The sequence below is a fragment of the Gossypium hirsutum genome, chromosome D10, assembly GCF_007990345.1.
Source record: "Gossypium hirsutum isolate 1008001.06 chromosome D10, Gossypium_hirsutum_v2.1, whole genome shotgun sequence".
NCBI lineage: Eukaryota > Viridiplantae > Streptophyta > Magnoliopsida > Malvales > Malvaceae > Gossypium > Gossypium hirsutum.
The window spans coordinates 18,310,830-18,328,719 of NC_053446.1; the positions used below are offsets into that span (position 1 = coordinate 18,310,830).

A 17,890-nucleotide genomic window follows, 5' to 3' on the forward strand; every position below is an offset into this window, starting at 1 on the left:
ATTTATTTTCCTATTTAAAGGATTAAGAAGAGGTTATGGCTTATGAGTAATTCAAGGCATTGTATCAAAAAAATGTTGTGTCTAAAATTGCTTATGGGCCAAGCCACAATCAATTCTAAAAAAAAAGGCTCAAGCCCGACTCATCTAAATATCAAATTTTATTATTTAAAAATAAGAAATATATAGTTTTATATTAATATATATTAATATAATTAAATTTAAATAAAAAATTTTAAAATTTTTCAATTTAAATTCAAATCAAACTAAATTGATCCGAAAATATTTTATTTTTACCTAAACCCAAATACCAAATATACCAAAATGCAAACTCAACACCAAGTCACAAGTACTCTAGATACATGTCATATAACCCAAACTCATTCATACATACAAAAGAGGTAATAAAGTATATCTCGCGCTAGTTGTTGAGTTGGATGCTTGACCTCTTTAAATCTAGTCTGCTCACGTTCGAGACTTATGCACGGAAACAAAGAAATTCTTACCTCAAATGGTGTAATACAAATATAGTATAACAAAAATCATATAAACAGCTAAATATCAAGCATAAACATATTAATCAACAACTAGTTCAATTTCAATATCCTTAGCATGTATACACCATTAAAGCAATGATACATTATTAATCAAACATATTTATTTCATATAAATATTCGTTTACGTAATATAATTTTTTATGCACCTTTAGGGTATTTGCACCTAATTTATCATATCCAAACCATGCATCATTCAACATTTTTGTCTCATTTTAGTTACACATGTATACATAATAAACAATACTACATATTAATCCTTATTAACAAAATCGAATATCTTATTACACATCACATTCAACTCATTAATTTAGCCCTCATTAACTAACTCAGATTAGAGGATGGATACACGGATCAGTCCACCAACACATCAATATACACACTAAAGTGCTAGTCGAGCATAAAAGCATCGATCCCACCAACCACATCAGTATAACATGCACAAGATGTTGAATATAACACGCATATAGTGCTAAATGTAACACGCACAAGGCGCTAAATATAACCTGCATAAAGTGTTGAAACTTTCACCTATCAAATGGACCCTATGGCATGCTAACTATACTCTAGACTTTATCCGACAATGTTAATAGGACAAATTCATTATTAATGATCATGTATCACAAAGCAAGCAATATATATTCAAATTACATATCAATGATCACAACCATATATTCAGGTATATACGTACCTTTCAAATACAATCGCACTAATAATTTACCATTTTCGAACATTTAACGAGTCGACCTGTAACAACCCATTTTTAGTGAAATCGGAACATTGGTTTTGGGACCACAAATTCGATGTGGAAATATTTATTTTATTATTATTTTAATTTCTACGTTACGTTAGTAGTGTCCTATAAAAATTTCGTTAAGAAATTTTATCGTTTGCATGCTTAATTAAGTGAAAAAGACTAAATTGTAAAAGGTGCAAAAGTAGAGTTCTAATAGTTAAAGGTAACTATTAGCTATGAAATTAAATTGTTAAGAGACATGTGTAAAAGCAGTAAAATACCATGATGAAATTGTGAATTGATGCTTTGTTTGGGTTGATATGAGTCCCTAGGGAAATCGACTAGCATGGTATGTGGATAAAATTGCATGAATTTCAATTTACGAGCTAAAGGACTAAATTGTAAAAAATTTAAAATAAGAGGGGTAAAGCATAAATTTTTAAAATTATGAATTTTGGACTGAATTGAATTGAATAGAATGAATATTAAATAAATTAAATTTGTTTATTTAGATCAAGTTAAGCCTCGTACGGACCTAGATCGAGGGAAAGATAAAGTCTCGGATTAGTGATCCTATTTCGTCATCTTTGTATTCGAGATAAGTTCGTATGATTAAATATTATTTTAATATCATTCGATTTAAATGTTATTATGCTATTCATCATATCATGTCACTACAGAATCTAACGACGTTACGACGACAATCGAGCCCTATTTGAACCTTAGGAATATATAGGATACAAATGACATGTCATTAGAGTTGCCATGTTTCGGATGCTGGTCCTGAATGTCCTACCGATGGCTAAGTTCTGACATTTGTTACGGATACTCACTCACTTGTGTAAACGACATCGTGTAGCCATAGTTTGACCATCAGTTTGTGTGAGCAGACCCGTTTATGGCTCGAGTGAGCATCTATGTAAAGGAAAAGGAATGGTTTTGACCATGTGTTAGCACACTTTGTGTGAGCTTCCCGCATATCCGATATTATTCTAAGTGGTTCAACTGGCATGAAAAGGGAAGGAAGGGTAAGTGTTCCAATAGCTAACTTAAGAACTTATGGAACAATATGAATTATTGATGATCAAAGTATGTATAATCATGTTCATGAAAAGTATGAATTCAAGTATGCTATGTTCATGAAATTTATCTTACCATGAGATGATTTTGCTAAGTTATGTGTTTAATCACTAACTTGTGTTGTTGATGATGTTTAGGCTTGTGTCAAGCTATGTTGGATTGATTCATGTCTATTTTTAAGATTATGAATTGAAATGGTAAGCTATGTTCATGATTTACAAACTTACAAAGCATTATATGGTTACGATGTTGTTCTTTTTTATATTTTATAGATTATCGAAAGCTCGACCGTGTTTGAAAGCTCGTCAGAGACCTATCACACTATCTAGAGGTTATATCGGTAGATTTTGATATTTTGGTCATGGTTATAATGGCATGTATAGGAGAATTGTGTTTGATGAACTAGTTGTTATGTTTGGCTTGTAAATAGGGTAATTTGGTTGGTGTGCTTTTGGCATTTTGATGCTATAATGGCTAATGTTTATATAGTCAAATTGATGTATGGTTTTATGTTTGAAATGTGGTTAATTAGGTTATGTTAGTTATGGACTTTAGTTGAGTTGTTCTGGTATGGAATTAAGTAGTTGTGTATGCTTGAATTATGGATAAATATGCTTATGCTATGACATGATCAATAGTTGTGATTGAGGTGCCTTTTGGCATATTGGTTGTATGGATATTTGGTATAGAGATGTGGTCATTTTATGCATGCTTTGGACATGATTTAGGGCCTTGGTTATATGTGCAAATGTGTTGTAGGTTCATGCTTGAATTGGGTGAAAGAAATGACTTGATTTTGGCCTATTTCTTGGTCACACGACCATGCGACACAGCCGTGTGTCCCCTGTAGGTTTTAATGGTTGTTTTCGAAAGTTACATGGCCTAGCACACGGCCTTGCACATAGGCGTGTGAGGCCATTTCGAGAGTTACACGGCCTAGCACACGAGGGTGTAGCTTGACCGTGTGACCCAAGCCAGAGAGTTACACAAGTATGAACATGGGTGGGACATGGCCGTGTGTCCCTATTTCGAATGTTACAGGGCTTGAGACATGGGCATGTGTCTCAGTCGTGTAAGACACACGGCCATGTGACCCCTACAGTATGAATTTTTCTAAATTTTTCCTTAAGGTTTCATATGTTCTTGATTTAGTCCCGAATTGTTTCTAAAGTGTTTCTAAGGCCTCAAGGGCTCGAATAAGGGACGATATGCATGTATTTTAATGGATTTTTCTATGATTATGAAATGTTTGGATATTGATGATTTTAAGTTATGTTTTTATGGTAATGCTCTATAACCCTAATTCGACGACGGATATGGGTTAAGGGTGTTACATTTAGTGGCTCAAATGAGAGACGATATGCACGTGTTTGAATGGATTTTGCTATGGTTATTAAATGTTTGGAAATTGATGATTTTAAGTTACGTTTTTACGATAATGCTCTGTAACCCTATTCCGGCCACGGATACAGATTAGGGGTGTTACACGACCATATATATAAATATCTAAACAGTGGCGGAGCCAGAGGATTGGCAAAGGCCGCGACCCCCCTAAAATATTTTTTTTCCATTTAGGCCCTTTATAATTTATAAAAGTTTAAATTAGTAATGGTAAAATTACCCCCCAAATGATAAAAAATTGATTTAATTTTTTTAAAAATTATAAAGATATAGACTATTAAAATGGTGAAATTGCCTTTTTACTATCGTAAAAATATACAATTTAATTCCCCCCTCCCAAAAATTTTCTTTTTGACTCCGCCATTGTATCTAATGAACTTGAATTATGTGAGCACAAAACAGACTAGTTATTCATCGATGGCTTTATCTTAATTTCCCTTTGCTTTACGATGTTTCGACATCATCTTTAGCTACGTACGATAATTTCATATATGAAAATTCCATTAGATATATAATTTGGACATAAAAATATAATAATTAAACATGAATGTACTTTATTCATTTTAGTCCCTAATAGCCTTAACTTCCAAAATGTTCATATCTCACAATTCACCCTATCAGTCTTAAATTCAACTTTATAATTATAGTATAGGGAACTCCTACAACCATTATTTATTATTAAACCTCAAAGCTTTCATCCCCTACAATTAAGTCATTGATTAGACAAAATTTAACTATATGATCTATGCTTACTTTTAACACTTTTCAATTAAATTTGAACATATAAAACTATAATCTTAATTACAATCAACATGCATGAGTTTCAACCTTAATTTCTTTAAGTTTTTCATTAATAAAACTTAAAATTAAATTCACTAAATTACTTAATGGGTTGTTAACATCTATCATAATTTAACTAAAATTTAACAAGGATTCGATGGTAACTCACCAAATTTTCCCTTGGCTATATTTGGCTATGGAGGAATTGAAAGAAAAATTTTCTTCTTTTGTTTCCTTAGGCAATCGGTGATGAGGATGAGAGAATAGGTGATGTTTTAACTCCACTTTCTCTCTCCCAGTATCGTATGCATATAAATAACTAGCAAGTAATTAGCTTAGTTAAGGTAAGTGATCAAGTTAATATTCACTAATTTACTTATTAAGTAACCATTATATAAGTCAGTGGAAAACGACGAGAGGTGGTTTATTTAAGCATTAACATAACTTACGAAAATGGTTTAATTGCTAATAGAACCTTAGTTTAATTGCCATTTAAAAATCAATTTTCCTTCATTTTAGTCACTAATCAATTTAGTCCCTATACTATTTTTATTAATCGATTTAATTCAATAACACCTAATAATTTTACCTTTCCTATCCATACTTTGACTCGTAATTATTCTACTTTATTACTTACTAACTCAACTCAATTAATTCAGTCTAAAATCGAATTTTATGACACCGTTAAAAACCGGGTCATTATACAATATAATAGGTCAAATTTTGCTATTAGACCCTGTACTTTGAGTAGGTTGTGGATTTGGTACCTATACTTTCATTTAGTCATTTTCAATTCCCTGTACTTTTAAATTTTTAAATTTTTAGTTTTGATCAAATGACAACTATCAAATTAATTAAGTTCTATTACTTTTAAAATTTGGTGTGTCAAACATATTATCGTATATATAATGTCATGTCAGCTTGCCATCTCTACATATTACTCACAAAAAACCAATTAATAGATTTAACTACTGTCGTTTACATTAAAACTAAAATTTTGAAATTAAAAAAATATAACGACTAATAATGATCTAGTTGGAAAATATGAACTAAATCTCGAACTTTACACATAATACAAGAATAATAGTACAATTTAACCAAACAAATTTAACAGCTACTTTTTGGTCAAGACTAAATTTTCAAATTTTAAAAAAGGTATGGAAACTAAAATTGATCAGATTAAAATACAGGTATCTACAACTTATATAAAATACATGATCCAATGATAGAATTTGACCCAATATAATATTACATAATATAATAATACAAATTATAATATCAATGGTTATGTATCATTCATTAAATTAATATATTACTAGAAATGTATATGACTAAATAATATGTAAAATATTATTAAAATTTTAATATTATATAAAATATTAATTATGTATATAAAATTAACACATAAATATTGCATAAAATATGCACTTTAGTTATGATATATAAAATATCTATTATGATAAAACATCTTTATAAAAATTTCTATTATTTAGGAAGCGAATATGAATATGTTATCATAGAAATAAAATATTTTTTTAGAGTAGAAATAAAATATTTATAAATTATAAAACATCAAAATTATATAAATCTGTTAAAATCTACTTGACCCAAATTGATTTGATCCCAAAATAATTCGAGGATTGAGAAAATCTAAACCTTAAACTAATCTCAACCTTCCTAAAGCTATCCATTTGCCAACTCTAATCGCTAAGTGATAAGGTTTCTGAATGCCCCCATTTAATTACCCAATTACCCAACCATCTGTGTATGTTATCAACTTTTATGTTTTGTTTGAGTATTAGTGTAATAATATAAGGAAAAAGTTTATTTATTATATATGTTATCACTTTTTTTTAGTTTTTATTGCCAATTCAAACCCTCTTTCTATTGATAAAAATGTTCCTAATAAATAAACAAATTGGGCCATGGGTTTTGCTCTATTACATATACCGTATATCGCCTAATTGCTTCAAAGAATGCTCTCTCTATATTGTAGTTTGGGCCATTCATGACAACAATGGATCATTTACGTACTCAAATATAGTAAACATATATACAGATATATCGCAGGGGATTACATATAGGTATTTTAAGGTCTTGTTCTTATCAGACCATTGTGACCTTTCGATATTAACTTCTTGTCCTTTAGCAACATTATTGTAAATCTTATTATAGAAGTCTAAGTTTGGGTACAATTTGATCAGCATTTCAGCAAGGTTTTACTTAAAGATGTATACAAAGCTGCCATCCTCCACTTAAAGAAGCTCCCACTCTGAATCCAACAAATCTTGAGTTGATGATCTCCTTGTAGCCTCTCTTGTTTGTGCAGACATTGAGCTCCCCTTGGAGTCCTCGTCACATTTTCCAACATCCCCATACCATTTAGCAAGTTGTTTGTACTCCATTTTCCTTGCTGACCTCATTCGTGAAGAAATAGCATCACGAATCTTTTTCTGGAAGAAGAGGGAATCATCAACTGAATATCACAAGGGGGGCAGGAGCAGCATGAAAAAACAAACAGGAATGTGAAAGCACCTGGTAAGGTCTGTGTTTGCCTTGCCTATGAGGATGACAATGAAGTTCAGCTTCATTCACAATGATACAACTTTCATCAACTCCTGTTTTATCCAATGGTGGAACTGTTCCACTTTCTTTCCTACCAACAGCACTCCCTGAGCTATACATGGTCCAGTTATTTGATTGTCCTGCAAAGTTCACCACACGAATTATACCATACAGCTTAGCAGAAACAGACAAAGATAAAAACAAACTTGCATATATTACTTGTGTAATAATTTCCCAAGAATTTATATATTTAAAGCTGACTCAATGTATACATTTAAAGATGATAATACAATAGATGTAATAATTGAACAAGATACTATCTTACTGTAATATTTTTGTTATTTATTTTACATAATAAATATTTAAAACTACTTAATATGAAGCAATTTTTGCATTTTCACAAAACAATTTAGAAACTGGAAATACTTTTTTCTGGCCAAGATTTGTAAAGCTTAGTGCTAGTATATGCACCCAAATTTGTCATGGGGAAGAGGCAGATGCAGTAACCTATCCATCGCATTTTTATTTTTGTTTTATTTCACTGGAATAATCCAATAGTTTATGACTTATTCCCTTCTATCCACTGCAATATTGCAATAGAGTACATTAGAAACTAGGATATTGGTAAAAGGCACACATAAGGTCTGGGGCTAGGCTTGGAGCCGAGGTGGGTACCAATCATAGGATTACCTCTACCCGAAAACCTCCACAGAGACTACCTCCATTGACTATACTGAAATGAGTTCCATCCATGACTTTTATATTTGGACCAAAACCGACGCCCAAAGAAACAAAAAGAAAAAAAAACCCTCTTTAACAACAGAAGTCAAATTTCTAAGAGCATCTTCCCGACAGTGAAAAGACAAATGAAAGCAATAATTCCATCCTCAAGAGTCCAAGTACACAGAAATGTAATTTATCACACATAAATAAGGGGCAAGTTTAACCAATGAAAGCCCTTTCAAACATGCTTTTTGACCAAGTAAAGCTTTCAACCAAAATAATCATACGTAAACCTAGATATTTCTAACGGTTCTTTCCTGCCAAGTGAAACCACAAAATCCAGAGTCGCAAATTACTACCAGCTTCAGGTGTTTGAACTTTGAAGCCTTATTGGAGATCCAATGCGTGAAATGATAAGCAAAAAAGGAAATAACGGCACGGTCTCAAAGTTTGGTCATGCAACATGATAAAGTGTATGATTAGCAGGTGGTGGGAATAAAGGCAACATGCTATGGGGATGTTTCATTGCAAACTAAGGAAAATAACTTATGTTTCTTCTTGGTGCAGTAAAGAGAACACCTCAAATTTGATTGAAGCTAACCTCGAGATGATCAGAAGTTATAAACAAATAAAAGAAGGATTTAGTCTGAGTCATTTTCAAGACTTTATCAACTTTAAAAAATGAAAAGAAGTAATGCTCAAATTCCAATACTGAACTAATGAAACAAATACAGTTTACAAATTGATGCATAACATAGATTGAACTATTGAAAGGACTTGAACAAAGAATGTAACAACTAAGTAAACATAGTGGAGAATCACATAAGAAATTAAAAACCCAACATATGGTACATATATCACAGCCACCAATCATAAACAAATTTAAATATACGAGACTCACCAAGATGCAATGCAACAATCGCAATTTAAATTGGTAAAACCAGTACTAGGAGGCTCTAACATAAGAAAACCTGTAAAATTGAATACCTTATCTTTATATGAGTTCCAGCATACAAATTCCAGTTCTACCATGACCCATTAATAAATAAAAGTTTCTCAAATTATAAAGAAAAGGTTGACAGCAACTAGTACATAAAAGCTCCAATTGCAAACAAAGAGAAAGCACCAGATAAATAATAGTCATTAAGCGAAATGGAAAAAGAAAAACATATTTAAGGATTTGATACCAATTTTATTCAATGTTCAGTAAAAGGGCAGGTGGAAAGGGAGAAGGTAGGCAGGGAAAAGATTTTCAAAACTAGAACCACACCTTATTCTTGAACACCTGAATTCAACATGACCCATTTTAGAATGGTGTTGCCAAACCATTTTAGCTAAAGCTTGTTATATATAACATAACTTTATGTATAATCCTAAAAACCATGAGGAAAAATGCTTTGAAGTACTCTTATAAGCTCGAAGTCAAAGGTCATAATGCATAAATAGGATTTCTCTATACATGGAGACTTCGGTATAGTTTGATAAACTAGGAAAAAGATTACTCAATTATAATAACTAATTTGTACTAAAAGTATTATTTGGCATGTTAATAAAAATTAAGCACCAAATATAATTTATATTGTTGACAACTGTACTTGTTGGGATTTGAAAATTAATCATTTTATGTTTTTAACCTTATTAACATAAATCTTATATTGTTATTGATAATTCCAGATAAATTCAAAGGGCTGATTTCAATATCTCATGTTTTTGTAACTGAAAAGAAGAGAAAAATTAGTTCAAACATAGATTATTTTTAAAATAAAACCGACTTAACATGTTCAGCATTAAAATTACTGACTTATCCTATTCAAAATTTTTTCTTTTCTGAAATTTTTTATTAACAATTATTTTAAGCTATTGAACACATAGAAAATTTAACACACCAAAAATTTTCCTTATCAATGCATTATAAAAGATGTCCCTTAAACTAGTTGAGATTGTACTAAATTGTAACAGCTACAATATAAAACATTTAGCAAAAATAAAACAAGGACAAATAAAGCAAGTATCATCTGGGAAACTATATCCTAGAATAGCAAAAAAAAAGGTACCCCAAAAGGGTTAACAAAAAATATTGATAAGAAAAAGGAAATTGGCATGGCTTTAGAAGAAACAAAGATGGCTTGCCATTGTTAACTAATGGTCATGTTCCAAAAAGAAAACACTAGTAGCGGAATTGCTGAATCTTTTGGAAGAATTTCACTAAAATCATAGCTACCAATGCCAAGAAATGAACTTTTCTAATCTTCTTAACAATAAAGTTTATGAACTGTAGCTAAAAGATATATAGATACTTGGAAAAATTTTAATGTTGCTAAATCTAAATAAACAATAGCAACAATAACGTAGGAAAATTTTAATGCAATAAAGTTAGGAATTCTCACCATTTGGTTCTGCCGATCCAATTACCGAGGATGAACATCTCCCATCCATTTTTATCCCAATCGATTCAAAAAACTGTAAATCATTGTCTAAAATTTCAGGCACAGACTCACTTGCAGATTCAATTTCATTACAACTTTCTTCTATTGAGTCACAATCATCTTCTCCAACTGTAACACGGGTTGATGTTCTGGGTATCTGCTGACATGACTCTTCAATGATTGCATTAGCATTTCCAGAAAATGATGACAACCTGCCAACTTCATTCCCCATACAAGCAACTTCAGACACTGTCTCAGCCCCAGCTACAGGTAAATTTTCAACATTTGCCTTGACAAGCATGCTCCTGTTATTATGCTCCCTAGAAAGAAAGTAAGAGGATTCTCTTTCCATAAAACTCCGAGGGCAAGAGTGAAATATGTTATCTACCATGTGAAGCTGGCAGGACGAAGGCACATGGGCAGCATTTTCATTAACATCAGAAGTTACTTCTGAATCTTCAATTAACTGCTCACCCTCATCCTTCACAGCAGCCACCTTTAAACCTACCTGAGGCTTTTTGAATGTCCCAACATTTTTCTCTATTGCCGTGTCAGAGGCAGCCACTGCTTTCACAGGCTCCAATGAAGATGGGAGAAGCAAATCCTGCATCACATCCTGCATTACATCTGAGTAGAACCTTTTGACACTAGCACCTACAGTCTGCACCTGATCCTCCACATATTTAACTGTGTCCTGTTCCCAAATATAATGAGTCAATGGAATTCTGTAATAAACTTACATGAGAGTACACATGACTTAAGGGGGTGGGGAATCAAAGGCTACAAGTGAGTATCAAGCACATCAACATGGCGTAACAAGGAAGGCCCTATGCAGATACAAGTTAACTGAAATAAGAAGCCCAAACATAGTAATACATAATTTTGCAAGAAAGCTGTGCCAAAAACAGTTACTTATATGGAACACAGAAAAAACAAGGGAAAAAGATCAAATGCTGAGAAGGTGTGACAACATTCTACCAGGGTTCTCATGAATTGAATGCATAGAACCTCCTTTGGACATGAAAAAGGTTGGGGAAGATACAAGAGAAAGATTATCTAATGGAGCATACCTGGTACATAATTTCTTCTGCCTCTAGGCACATGGCTTCAAATTTCTGATATACATGACCAACCCAAGTTATACCTTTTAAATCCATAATGACCATCAATCAACCTTAGCAGAACAGCAGTTGGATTTCTTCCACTGTCTTCTGTTTGCAATTACCTCTAAACGCTTATCTGAACATAAGTAGATTTAAATTACTAATCTCTTACCAGAACAGAACCAACATTTTAGGAAGCTCAGTTTAGACACACACGCATATCATAGCCCAACAGGGATATGCTAAATAACTTAAATTAGTATAATTAGATTTAGTAATTGCATTCACATTGTGCCAACTCTGACAAAAAGGAAAGAGTTAATCGGAGATGGCCCTTAATCTAATTGCTCACCTAGGTGACCTATTTGAATGAACAAGGCCTTCTACTATTACATTTTAAAATAAAATCATTTAACGCCCAGACATACAAAAAGTCACTGTCTGAATCTTATATAACTTACATTAGTCTCTTCGGAGGCCACCATGTGATCTCCTCTCATGCTCAAACAACATCAAAGTTGAGCCAAAATTTATAATTTAAAAGGTAAGCAAAACAGAAAAAATAATGGAATCTTCATTGATACTCAATTTGTCCTAATTTCCGGTCTTCATTCTGCCAAGCCTCTACTAGATGCATAAACTTGTTAAGTTTTAACCAAAAGACACAAAACATGGATCACAGGAAAAGGTAGAAGACTTTTATTGGTGGAACCAAGGTATCTTTCATGTCTGTTTTATGGTCCATAGAAACTAATCCCACTGTTTTCTAAACCAGACCAGTTGGATTGGGAACTGGCTGGGATAATGGTCCAAAAAGGGGGTTGAACTAGTTGACCCACAAACCGGTTTTTTTCCTATTTTTTAAATTTTTATTCAATTGAACCTGATAAACTGGTCAGACCAAGAACCGGTGGTTTGACCGGTTCGATCACTGGCCCATTTCTGAAATCCTTGACTAATTCATGGTTGACCCTTCCAACAATGTCATCTCGGAAGTTTGAACTCAAGTCTTCCCCCATGTAGTGCAATGTGAGTTGGTAAAGTGGGAGACACTTGATGAACACCCAGGATTCCAATACCAGGAAACATGTATACTATGAAACATCAATTCTACAGATGCAATCAATGGTAAAAATGACACATATAGTAAAAAAAATTATACATATCAAACCCTAGAAAGATCAACAGAGTTTAGAATCAATAATTTGAAGCGAACAAATTACTGTTTTAAGCACACAAAGCCCATTAAAGCATTAACAGCTTCAGCTAAAATTACATAATTCGACGCCAGACCATACACTAAACTAAAACGAAAGATCATTTTAATCCAAAATGAAAATAAGTTTAAGTTAGCAGGCAAGCCAAAGGACATGAAAACCAGAAGCAAGACAAAAATAATAAAATACCCAGGAAAAGAAGCAAGCCCAAAAATACAAAACAGAAACCCTTGATGGAAATTAATTAGATAGTGAACATACGTATAGAAGGCGAGAGAGAGTTTTATCTGAAATCCCCCTTCCAGTTTCCTCTTAAAACAATGGATTGAAGGTAGAGAAGATGGAAGAAAGCAGAAGCTAAATGATTGCTGGGTGGGAAAGTTAAATGGATTTCGTTGTGTGGTCGGGAATCATAAACACCCAAGCCAATATATTTTGTTTGTTTTATTGTTTAAAGCTTTGGGTTGAAGGAAAATGGAAGAAGGGCAGGGGAAGTGGAGAGAGTTTTGATCACATGTTATTTAGTTATTGGTAGAAGCGTGTCCGTTCCGTTCTCTCAGAACCATAAAACTAAGGTTTACTAATCACGATTGTGGGCCCATCCCCAAAAATATGTCTTCTTTTTCTTTTATTCTTCACGGTGAGACTTGAGAGGATGTAGACCTCTCCATTTTCGTTCCACCTGTTATAACAATTTTTTGTTTTTTGTATTTTGTTCTTTTATTTAAAAATTAGATAAATTAGAAAATGATTTTTTTCCTTAAAAAATTCATTTATATGCATGATTTGACTTTTTCAATTTTTTTATTCTCCTTCAACACTAAAAATAGAAAGGTTTAATAACAATTAGTCTAAAAAATATTTTTGTAAAAAGTCAATTAAAATTGGAAATAAATTTTATTTGCTTTTCAAAAAATAATTCTTTTTGTAAAAATTTTTTTCGAAAAATTATTCTAACCGGAATAAAATAATTTGAAATATATATATTTTAATATAAATAAATAAAATTTATTTTCAGTTGGAATCAAATCTTTTACAAAAAAATTATTTTTTGGTAGAAAAAACTTTTTGGACTAATTGGTAGTAGGCCTATCTATTTTTTGTGTTGAAGGAGAATAAAAGAAAATAGTAAATAAGAAGGGGTTATGAAGCAATTTAACCCTAAAAGCTTTTTTTAGCAATCAATTAAAATGGAAAATTTACATATTAGGTCCTTGAATATTTTAGGTCATCACATTTCAATCTTGTGCCGCCAATTTGTCAAGCGGCACCAGAACACTGTAGCAAACATACCATTTTGGTAAATAATCTCATGGATATACTATTTAAGCTATTAATTATTATTTTATATTATTGAAGTAAAAAAGTCAGATTTATAAGATTTTTTATAAAATTATTAAAATTTTAATAGTTTTAAATAATTTACTATAAAAAATTATAATTATTTTAAAAAAACTACATCCATGATGAATTTAGATAACTTTTGTCCATGTTCATTTGAACATGGACAACCATTTGCCTAGGTTCATCTTAGATATTTTTAAATAATTATTAAAATATATTTATTTTTGAGATTTTTTTAATTTTTAAATATTTGTTGATGTGGTAAAATATGGCACACCAAATATCGTTATCCGATTGTTTCACCAGTCTCATCATCGCTTAAAAGTAGAAATGGATGGAATTTTTAATAGAATGACCAAGTTGCTATTTGATCTAAATTACAAAGACTAATTTACTCATTTTTGAATAGAGGGGGCGAAATACAATCCGGCTCCTTGAATAAGGGCCTCCATGGTACTTTTGCCTCATTCTACTCATCCTTTAGTTTCACTCATTTGCACTAAAAATTTTTTAAAAAAATTCAAATAATCACTCACTTACATTAAAAAAATTAAAAAAAAATTAAATAATCACTCAACAGCACGTGTGGATGGAATTTTTAACTGAATGGTCAATTTGAACTTTTTTTCATTTATAAGGTCTAATTTACCAATTTATTGCATAAAAGAAGTAAAATGCAATCCGCCTTTTAATATAGAAACCTCCATTTATTATTCATTATATTACAAAATTTATATTGAAGTGAGTCTTTAGATAAAATCATATAAATGTTGAATTAGATTTTGTATTAGCATTAAATTGCATTTATTATTTTAAATTAATAACTTCTTTTTTACTTTTGTCGTCACGTTCAACAAATGTGATATATCAATCTTACTCGCATAAAGGAAAAGACCTTTCGTAGAAATATTGAATAACATTAAACACTTAATTATAATTAAATAATTTGTAAAACTGGAATTAAATAAAATTTGTTAGATAAAACTATATCAATATTGAATTAGATAGACATATTTGTTTTTAATTATTTACCACTTAATTAATGTTACACATTATAAAATAGATATATTAACATCCAACACTGACATTTAATGAAAAAAATAATTTTTAGTATTATTTGATAGGTTTTACTTCCTTCCAAATGATATTTAATGAAAAAAAATTAACTTTTAATACTATGTAATAGCTTTTACTTATATGAAATATTGAGTCTTATTCGAACGATAACGGCTTCGAGAAGAGATGGTGATGTCGAGAAAATGGCCCCCCAAAAAATGAAACATCATTTTTAACAATGGTGAGCTAATATTATAACCTATATTTTAAATTATTTTTTTATTCAATTTATTTTTAAATTTCAAGAATTAAAATCAAGTTGTGTTGAATCACATTTTGAAAAAGTTTAAACATCTTTTTCTTTGTATTAATCCAAGGGTGTAATTAGGGGTTCGCAAGACTCGACCCCTAAAATAAAAAATTTTTCATTTATGCCTTTTAAAATATTTAAAATTTTAATTAGTAAAAGTAAAATTACACTTTGACCCCTTAAAAATGATAAAAATTTGATTTAATATTTTAAAAATTATAAAGATACATGCTATTAAAATGGTGAAATTGTATTTTTACTATCGTAAAAATTACAATTTAATTTTACCCTCTTAAAAAAATTCTGACTTCGCCCTTTTATTAATTTTAATTTTACTTTATGCTATTTTTAAAATTTTATTATATATAATTATAATGTTATGAGAAAGTTCGCTTGACAATGGTAAGTTGTTATTATTTACTATTATAATGTTATAGTTATTTATTTAATTTGTAATCTTAAAGTAATTCGATAACCTCTTTATAAATTAATCTAAATATAAGTGGCAAAGTTAGGGGTTGGCAAGGGCTCCGATCCCCCAAAAATGAAATTTTTTTCATTTAAACCCTTTATAATTTATAAAATTTTAAAGTAGTAATGGTAAAATTGCACTTTGGCCTCTCAAAAATAATAAAAATTTGATTTAATCTTTTAAAAATTATAAAGATGTAAATTTCTAATATGACGAAATTACATTTTACTCTTCTAAAAATATACAATTTAATTCCGCTCTAAAAAAAATTCCAACTTCACCCTAGCTAAATATATTCAAATGAAGCGGGCATTTTACCACCTGTTTGCACAAGCAACACAAGTTACCTTGAGAGCTATAGTTGACTAATAAGAATCCATGTTGATCTAAAGTTGTGACAAGGATGATAGATTGAGAATATTTCAATATTTTTTTTAATATTATTAGTCTTTTTAAAACTTAAATTTCATTTTAATTCCTCTTACAAAGTTGAAGTTTTTAATCGTCTAAATATAATTTTATGTTAATTGTTTTTACAATGTATTTTTTAAAATTTTTTAAATATTATTTTTAGAATATAATTGAATATATTCTCAAAATTTAATAAAATTTAACCAATTATGCTTTAAACTTATTTTAAACAATTGTTTAATTTTGATTAAATATTAATATTTTAACATTAAACTTAAAAAATAATAGTTAATTTAATACTTTTTTACATTAAAATAATAATTATTGTGTTAATCACCAATTGCAATTAAATGAAAATGTGAAATTTGAATTCAATTAAGCTACACTTAATTGAATATAAAATTGAAAGGTTCAATTTTTTAACTTTAGGAAAAGTTCAAATATAAGATGAATATGTATTAAGTTAGACAAAGTGGATAAGGATTATCTAGAAATGCTATATATTTAGTCGAGAATCCCAAGCTTAATTAAGATATTTGCTTGATTCAAATAAAAGGATGATATAGCACCCCTAATTCGTATCCGACGCCGGAACAAGGTTACAGAGCATTACCGAAATTATAGATCAAACAATCATACCTGTCATATTCATTTCTCATTCAAATCAAACAACACTCAAACTCATTCATATAGTCCCTAATACGAGCTCTCGAGACCCTAAATAGACATTAAAAATAGTTCAGGACTAAACCGAGTACTCAAGAAATTTTTAGGAAAACATTGAAATTTTTCAAAGTGCAGGGGACACACGCCCGTGTGGCCAGGCTGTGTGGGCATTCGAAATGGGGACACACGGCTGTATCCAAGCCCATGTCCAACACCGTGTAACACACTGACTTGGGTCACACGGCTAGGCCACACGCCCATATGCCAGGCCGTGTACCCTTCGAAATGGCCTCACACGCCCGTGTGCTAGGCCGTGTGAAAACTAGAGGGTATACTGACTTATACCACACGGCCAAGCCATACACCCGTGTGCTAGGCCGTGTGAAGCAATTGACTTGTTTTCTAAGGAAATTTCAAGGGACACATGACCGTGTCACCTTGCCGTATGTCACACACGGCTGAGACACACGCCCGTGTCTCTACCCATGTGGACCAAAAATAGGCTATTTTCCAAGCCATATTTCTCACCCAAATTGGTACCAACCTAAACACAACAATTTTCATATGACCATGACATAAATAGGCATGCAAAACCAACCAACATCAAGCTTATAACATGTAATATTCACACATAACAACATGATGCCCATAAGCACCCCAATTGACCACTTATAATCAAGCAAACTATGCATCTCAAACATACTTAAATGGTCAAATACATATATGCCTCATTGTGCCTAAAGCTTAACATGTATGTCACTTATCAAAATCAACCATTTGATACTCAAAACACCAATTCACAAACAAGGCATTTACATGGAAACCATACACCACATATAATAAGGCCATTTACACATATATACATACATAATATACCTCAAATACAAGCCAAATCAAATGGCTACAAACATAACAAAACATGTAGGCTATCATTAACCAAAATGACCTATACATGCCATTATAACCAAATTATAAACCACAAACACCAAAATAGCCAATAGATAGTGTGATGAAATCTCGCCAACTTCCAACCCGAACGAGATTCCGTT

At 31.1% G+C, this 17,890-nt stretch overlaps 1 protein-coding gene across 2 annotated transcripts; it reads right to left on the reverse strand.

Moving 5' to 3' along the window:
- Nucleotides 1–6,557: 6,557 nt before the first annotated feature.
- Nucleotides 6,558–13,134, reverse strand: LOC107915372 (uncharacterized). 2 transcript variants are annotated; one of them, XM_041102151.1, is made up of 5 exons: nucleotides 12,844–13,134; nucleotides 11,333–11,501; nucleotides 10,224–10,956; nucleotides 7,084–7,253; nucleotides 6,558–7,001 (listed from the first exon to the last, which is right to left on the reverse strand). In XM_041102151.1, the coding sequence occupies exons 2-5, from the start codon at nucleotides 11,426–11,428 to the stop codon at nucleotides 6,804–6,806; spliced, it is 1,197 nt and encodes a 398-aa protein (XP_040958085.1). In that variant the 5' UTR covers nucleotides 11,429–11,501; nucleotides 12,844–13,134; the 3' UTR covers nucleotides 6,558–6,803. The 2 variants fall into 2 exon arrangements, with proteins under 2 accessions (XP_040958085.1, XP_040958086.1); XM_041102152.1 differs by lacking the exon at nucleotides 11,333–11,501 and having other exon boundaries at nucleotides 12,844–13,120.
- Between the last annotated feature and the right edge of the window lie 4,756 nt (nucleotides 13,135–17,890).

What these genes read in the sequence shown, in the direction of transcription:
- LOC107915372 (XM_041102151.1), bottom strand. Translation starts at nt 11,428, where the DNA reads ATGGTCATTATGGATTTAAAAGGTATAACTTGGGTTGGTCATGTATAT. An exon ending in TGGATCGGCAGAACCAAATG is followed by an intron (nt 7,254 to 10,223) that starts GTGAGAATTCCT and finishes TGAACTTTGCAG; the next exon opens with GACAATCAAATAACTGGACC. An exon ending in GCAAACACAGACCTTACCAG is followed by an intron (nt 7,002 to 7,083) that starts GTGCTTTCACAT and finishes CTCTTCTTCCAG; the next exon opens with AAAAAGATTCGTGATGCTAT.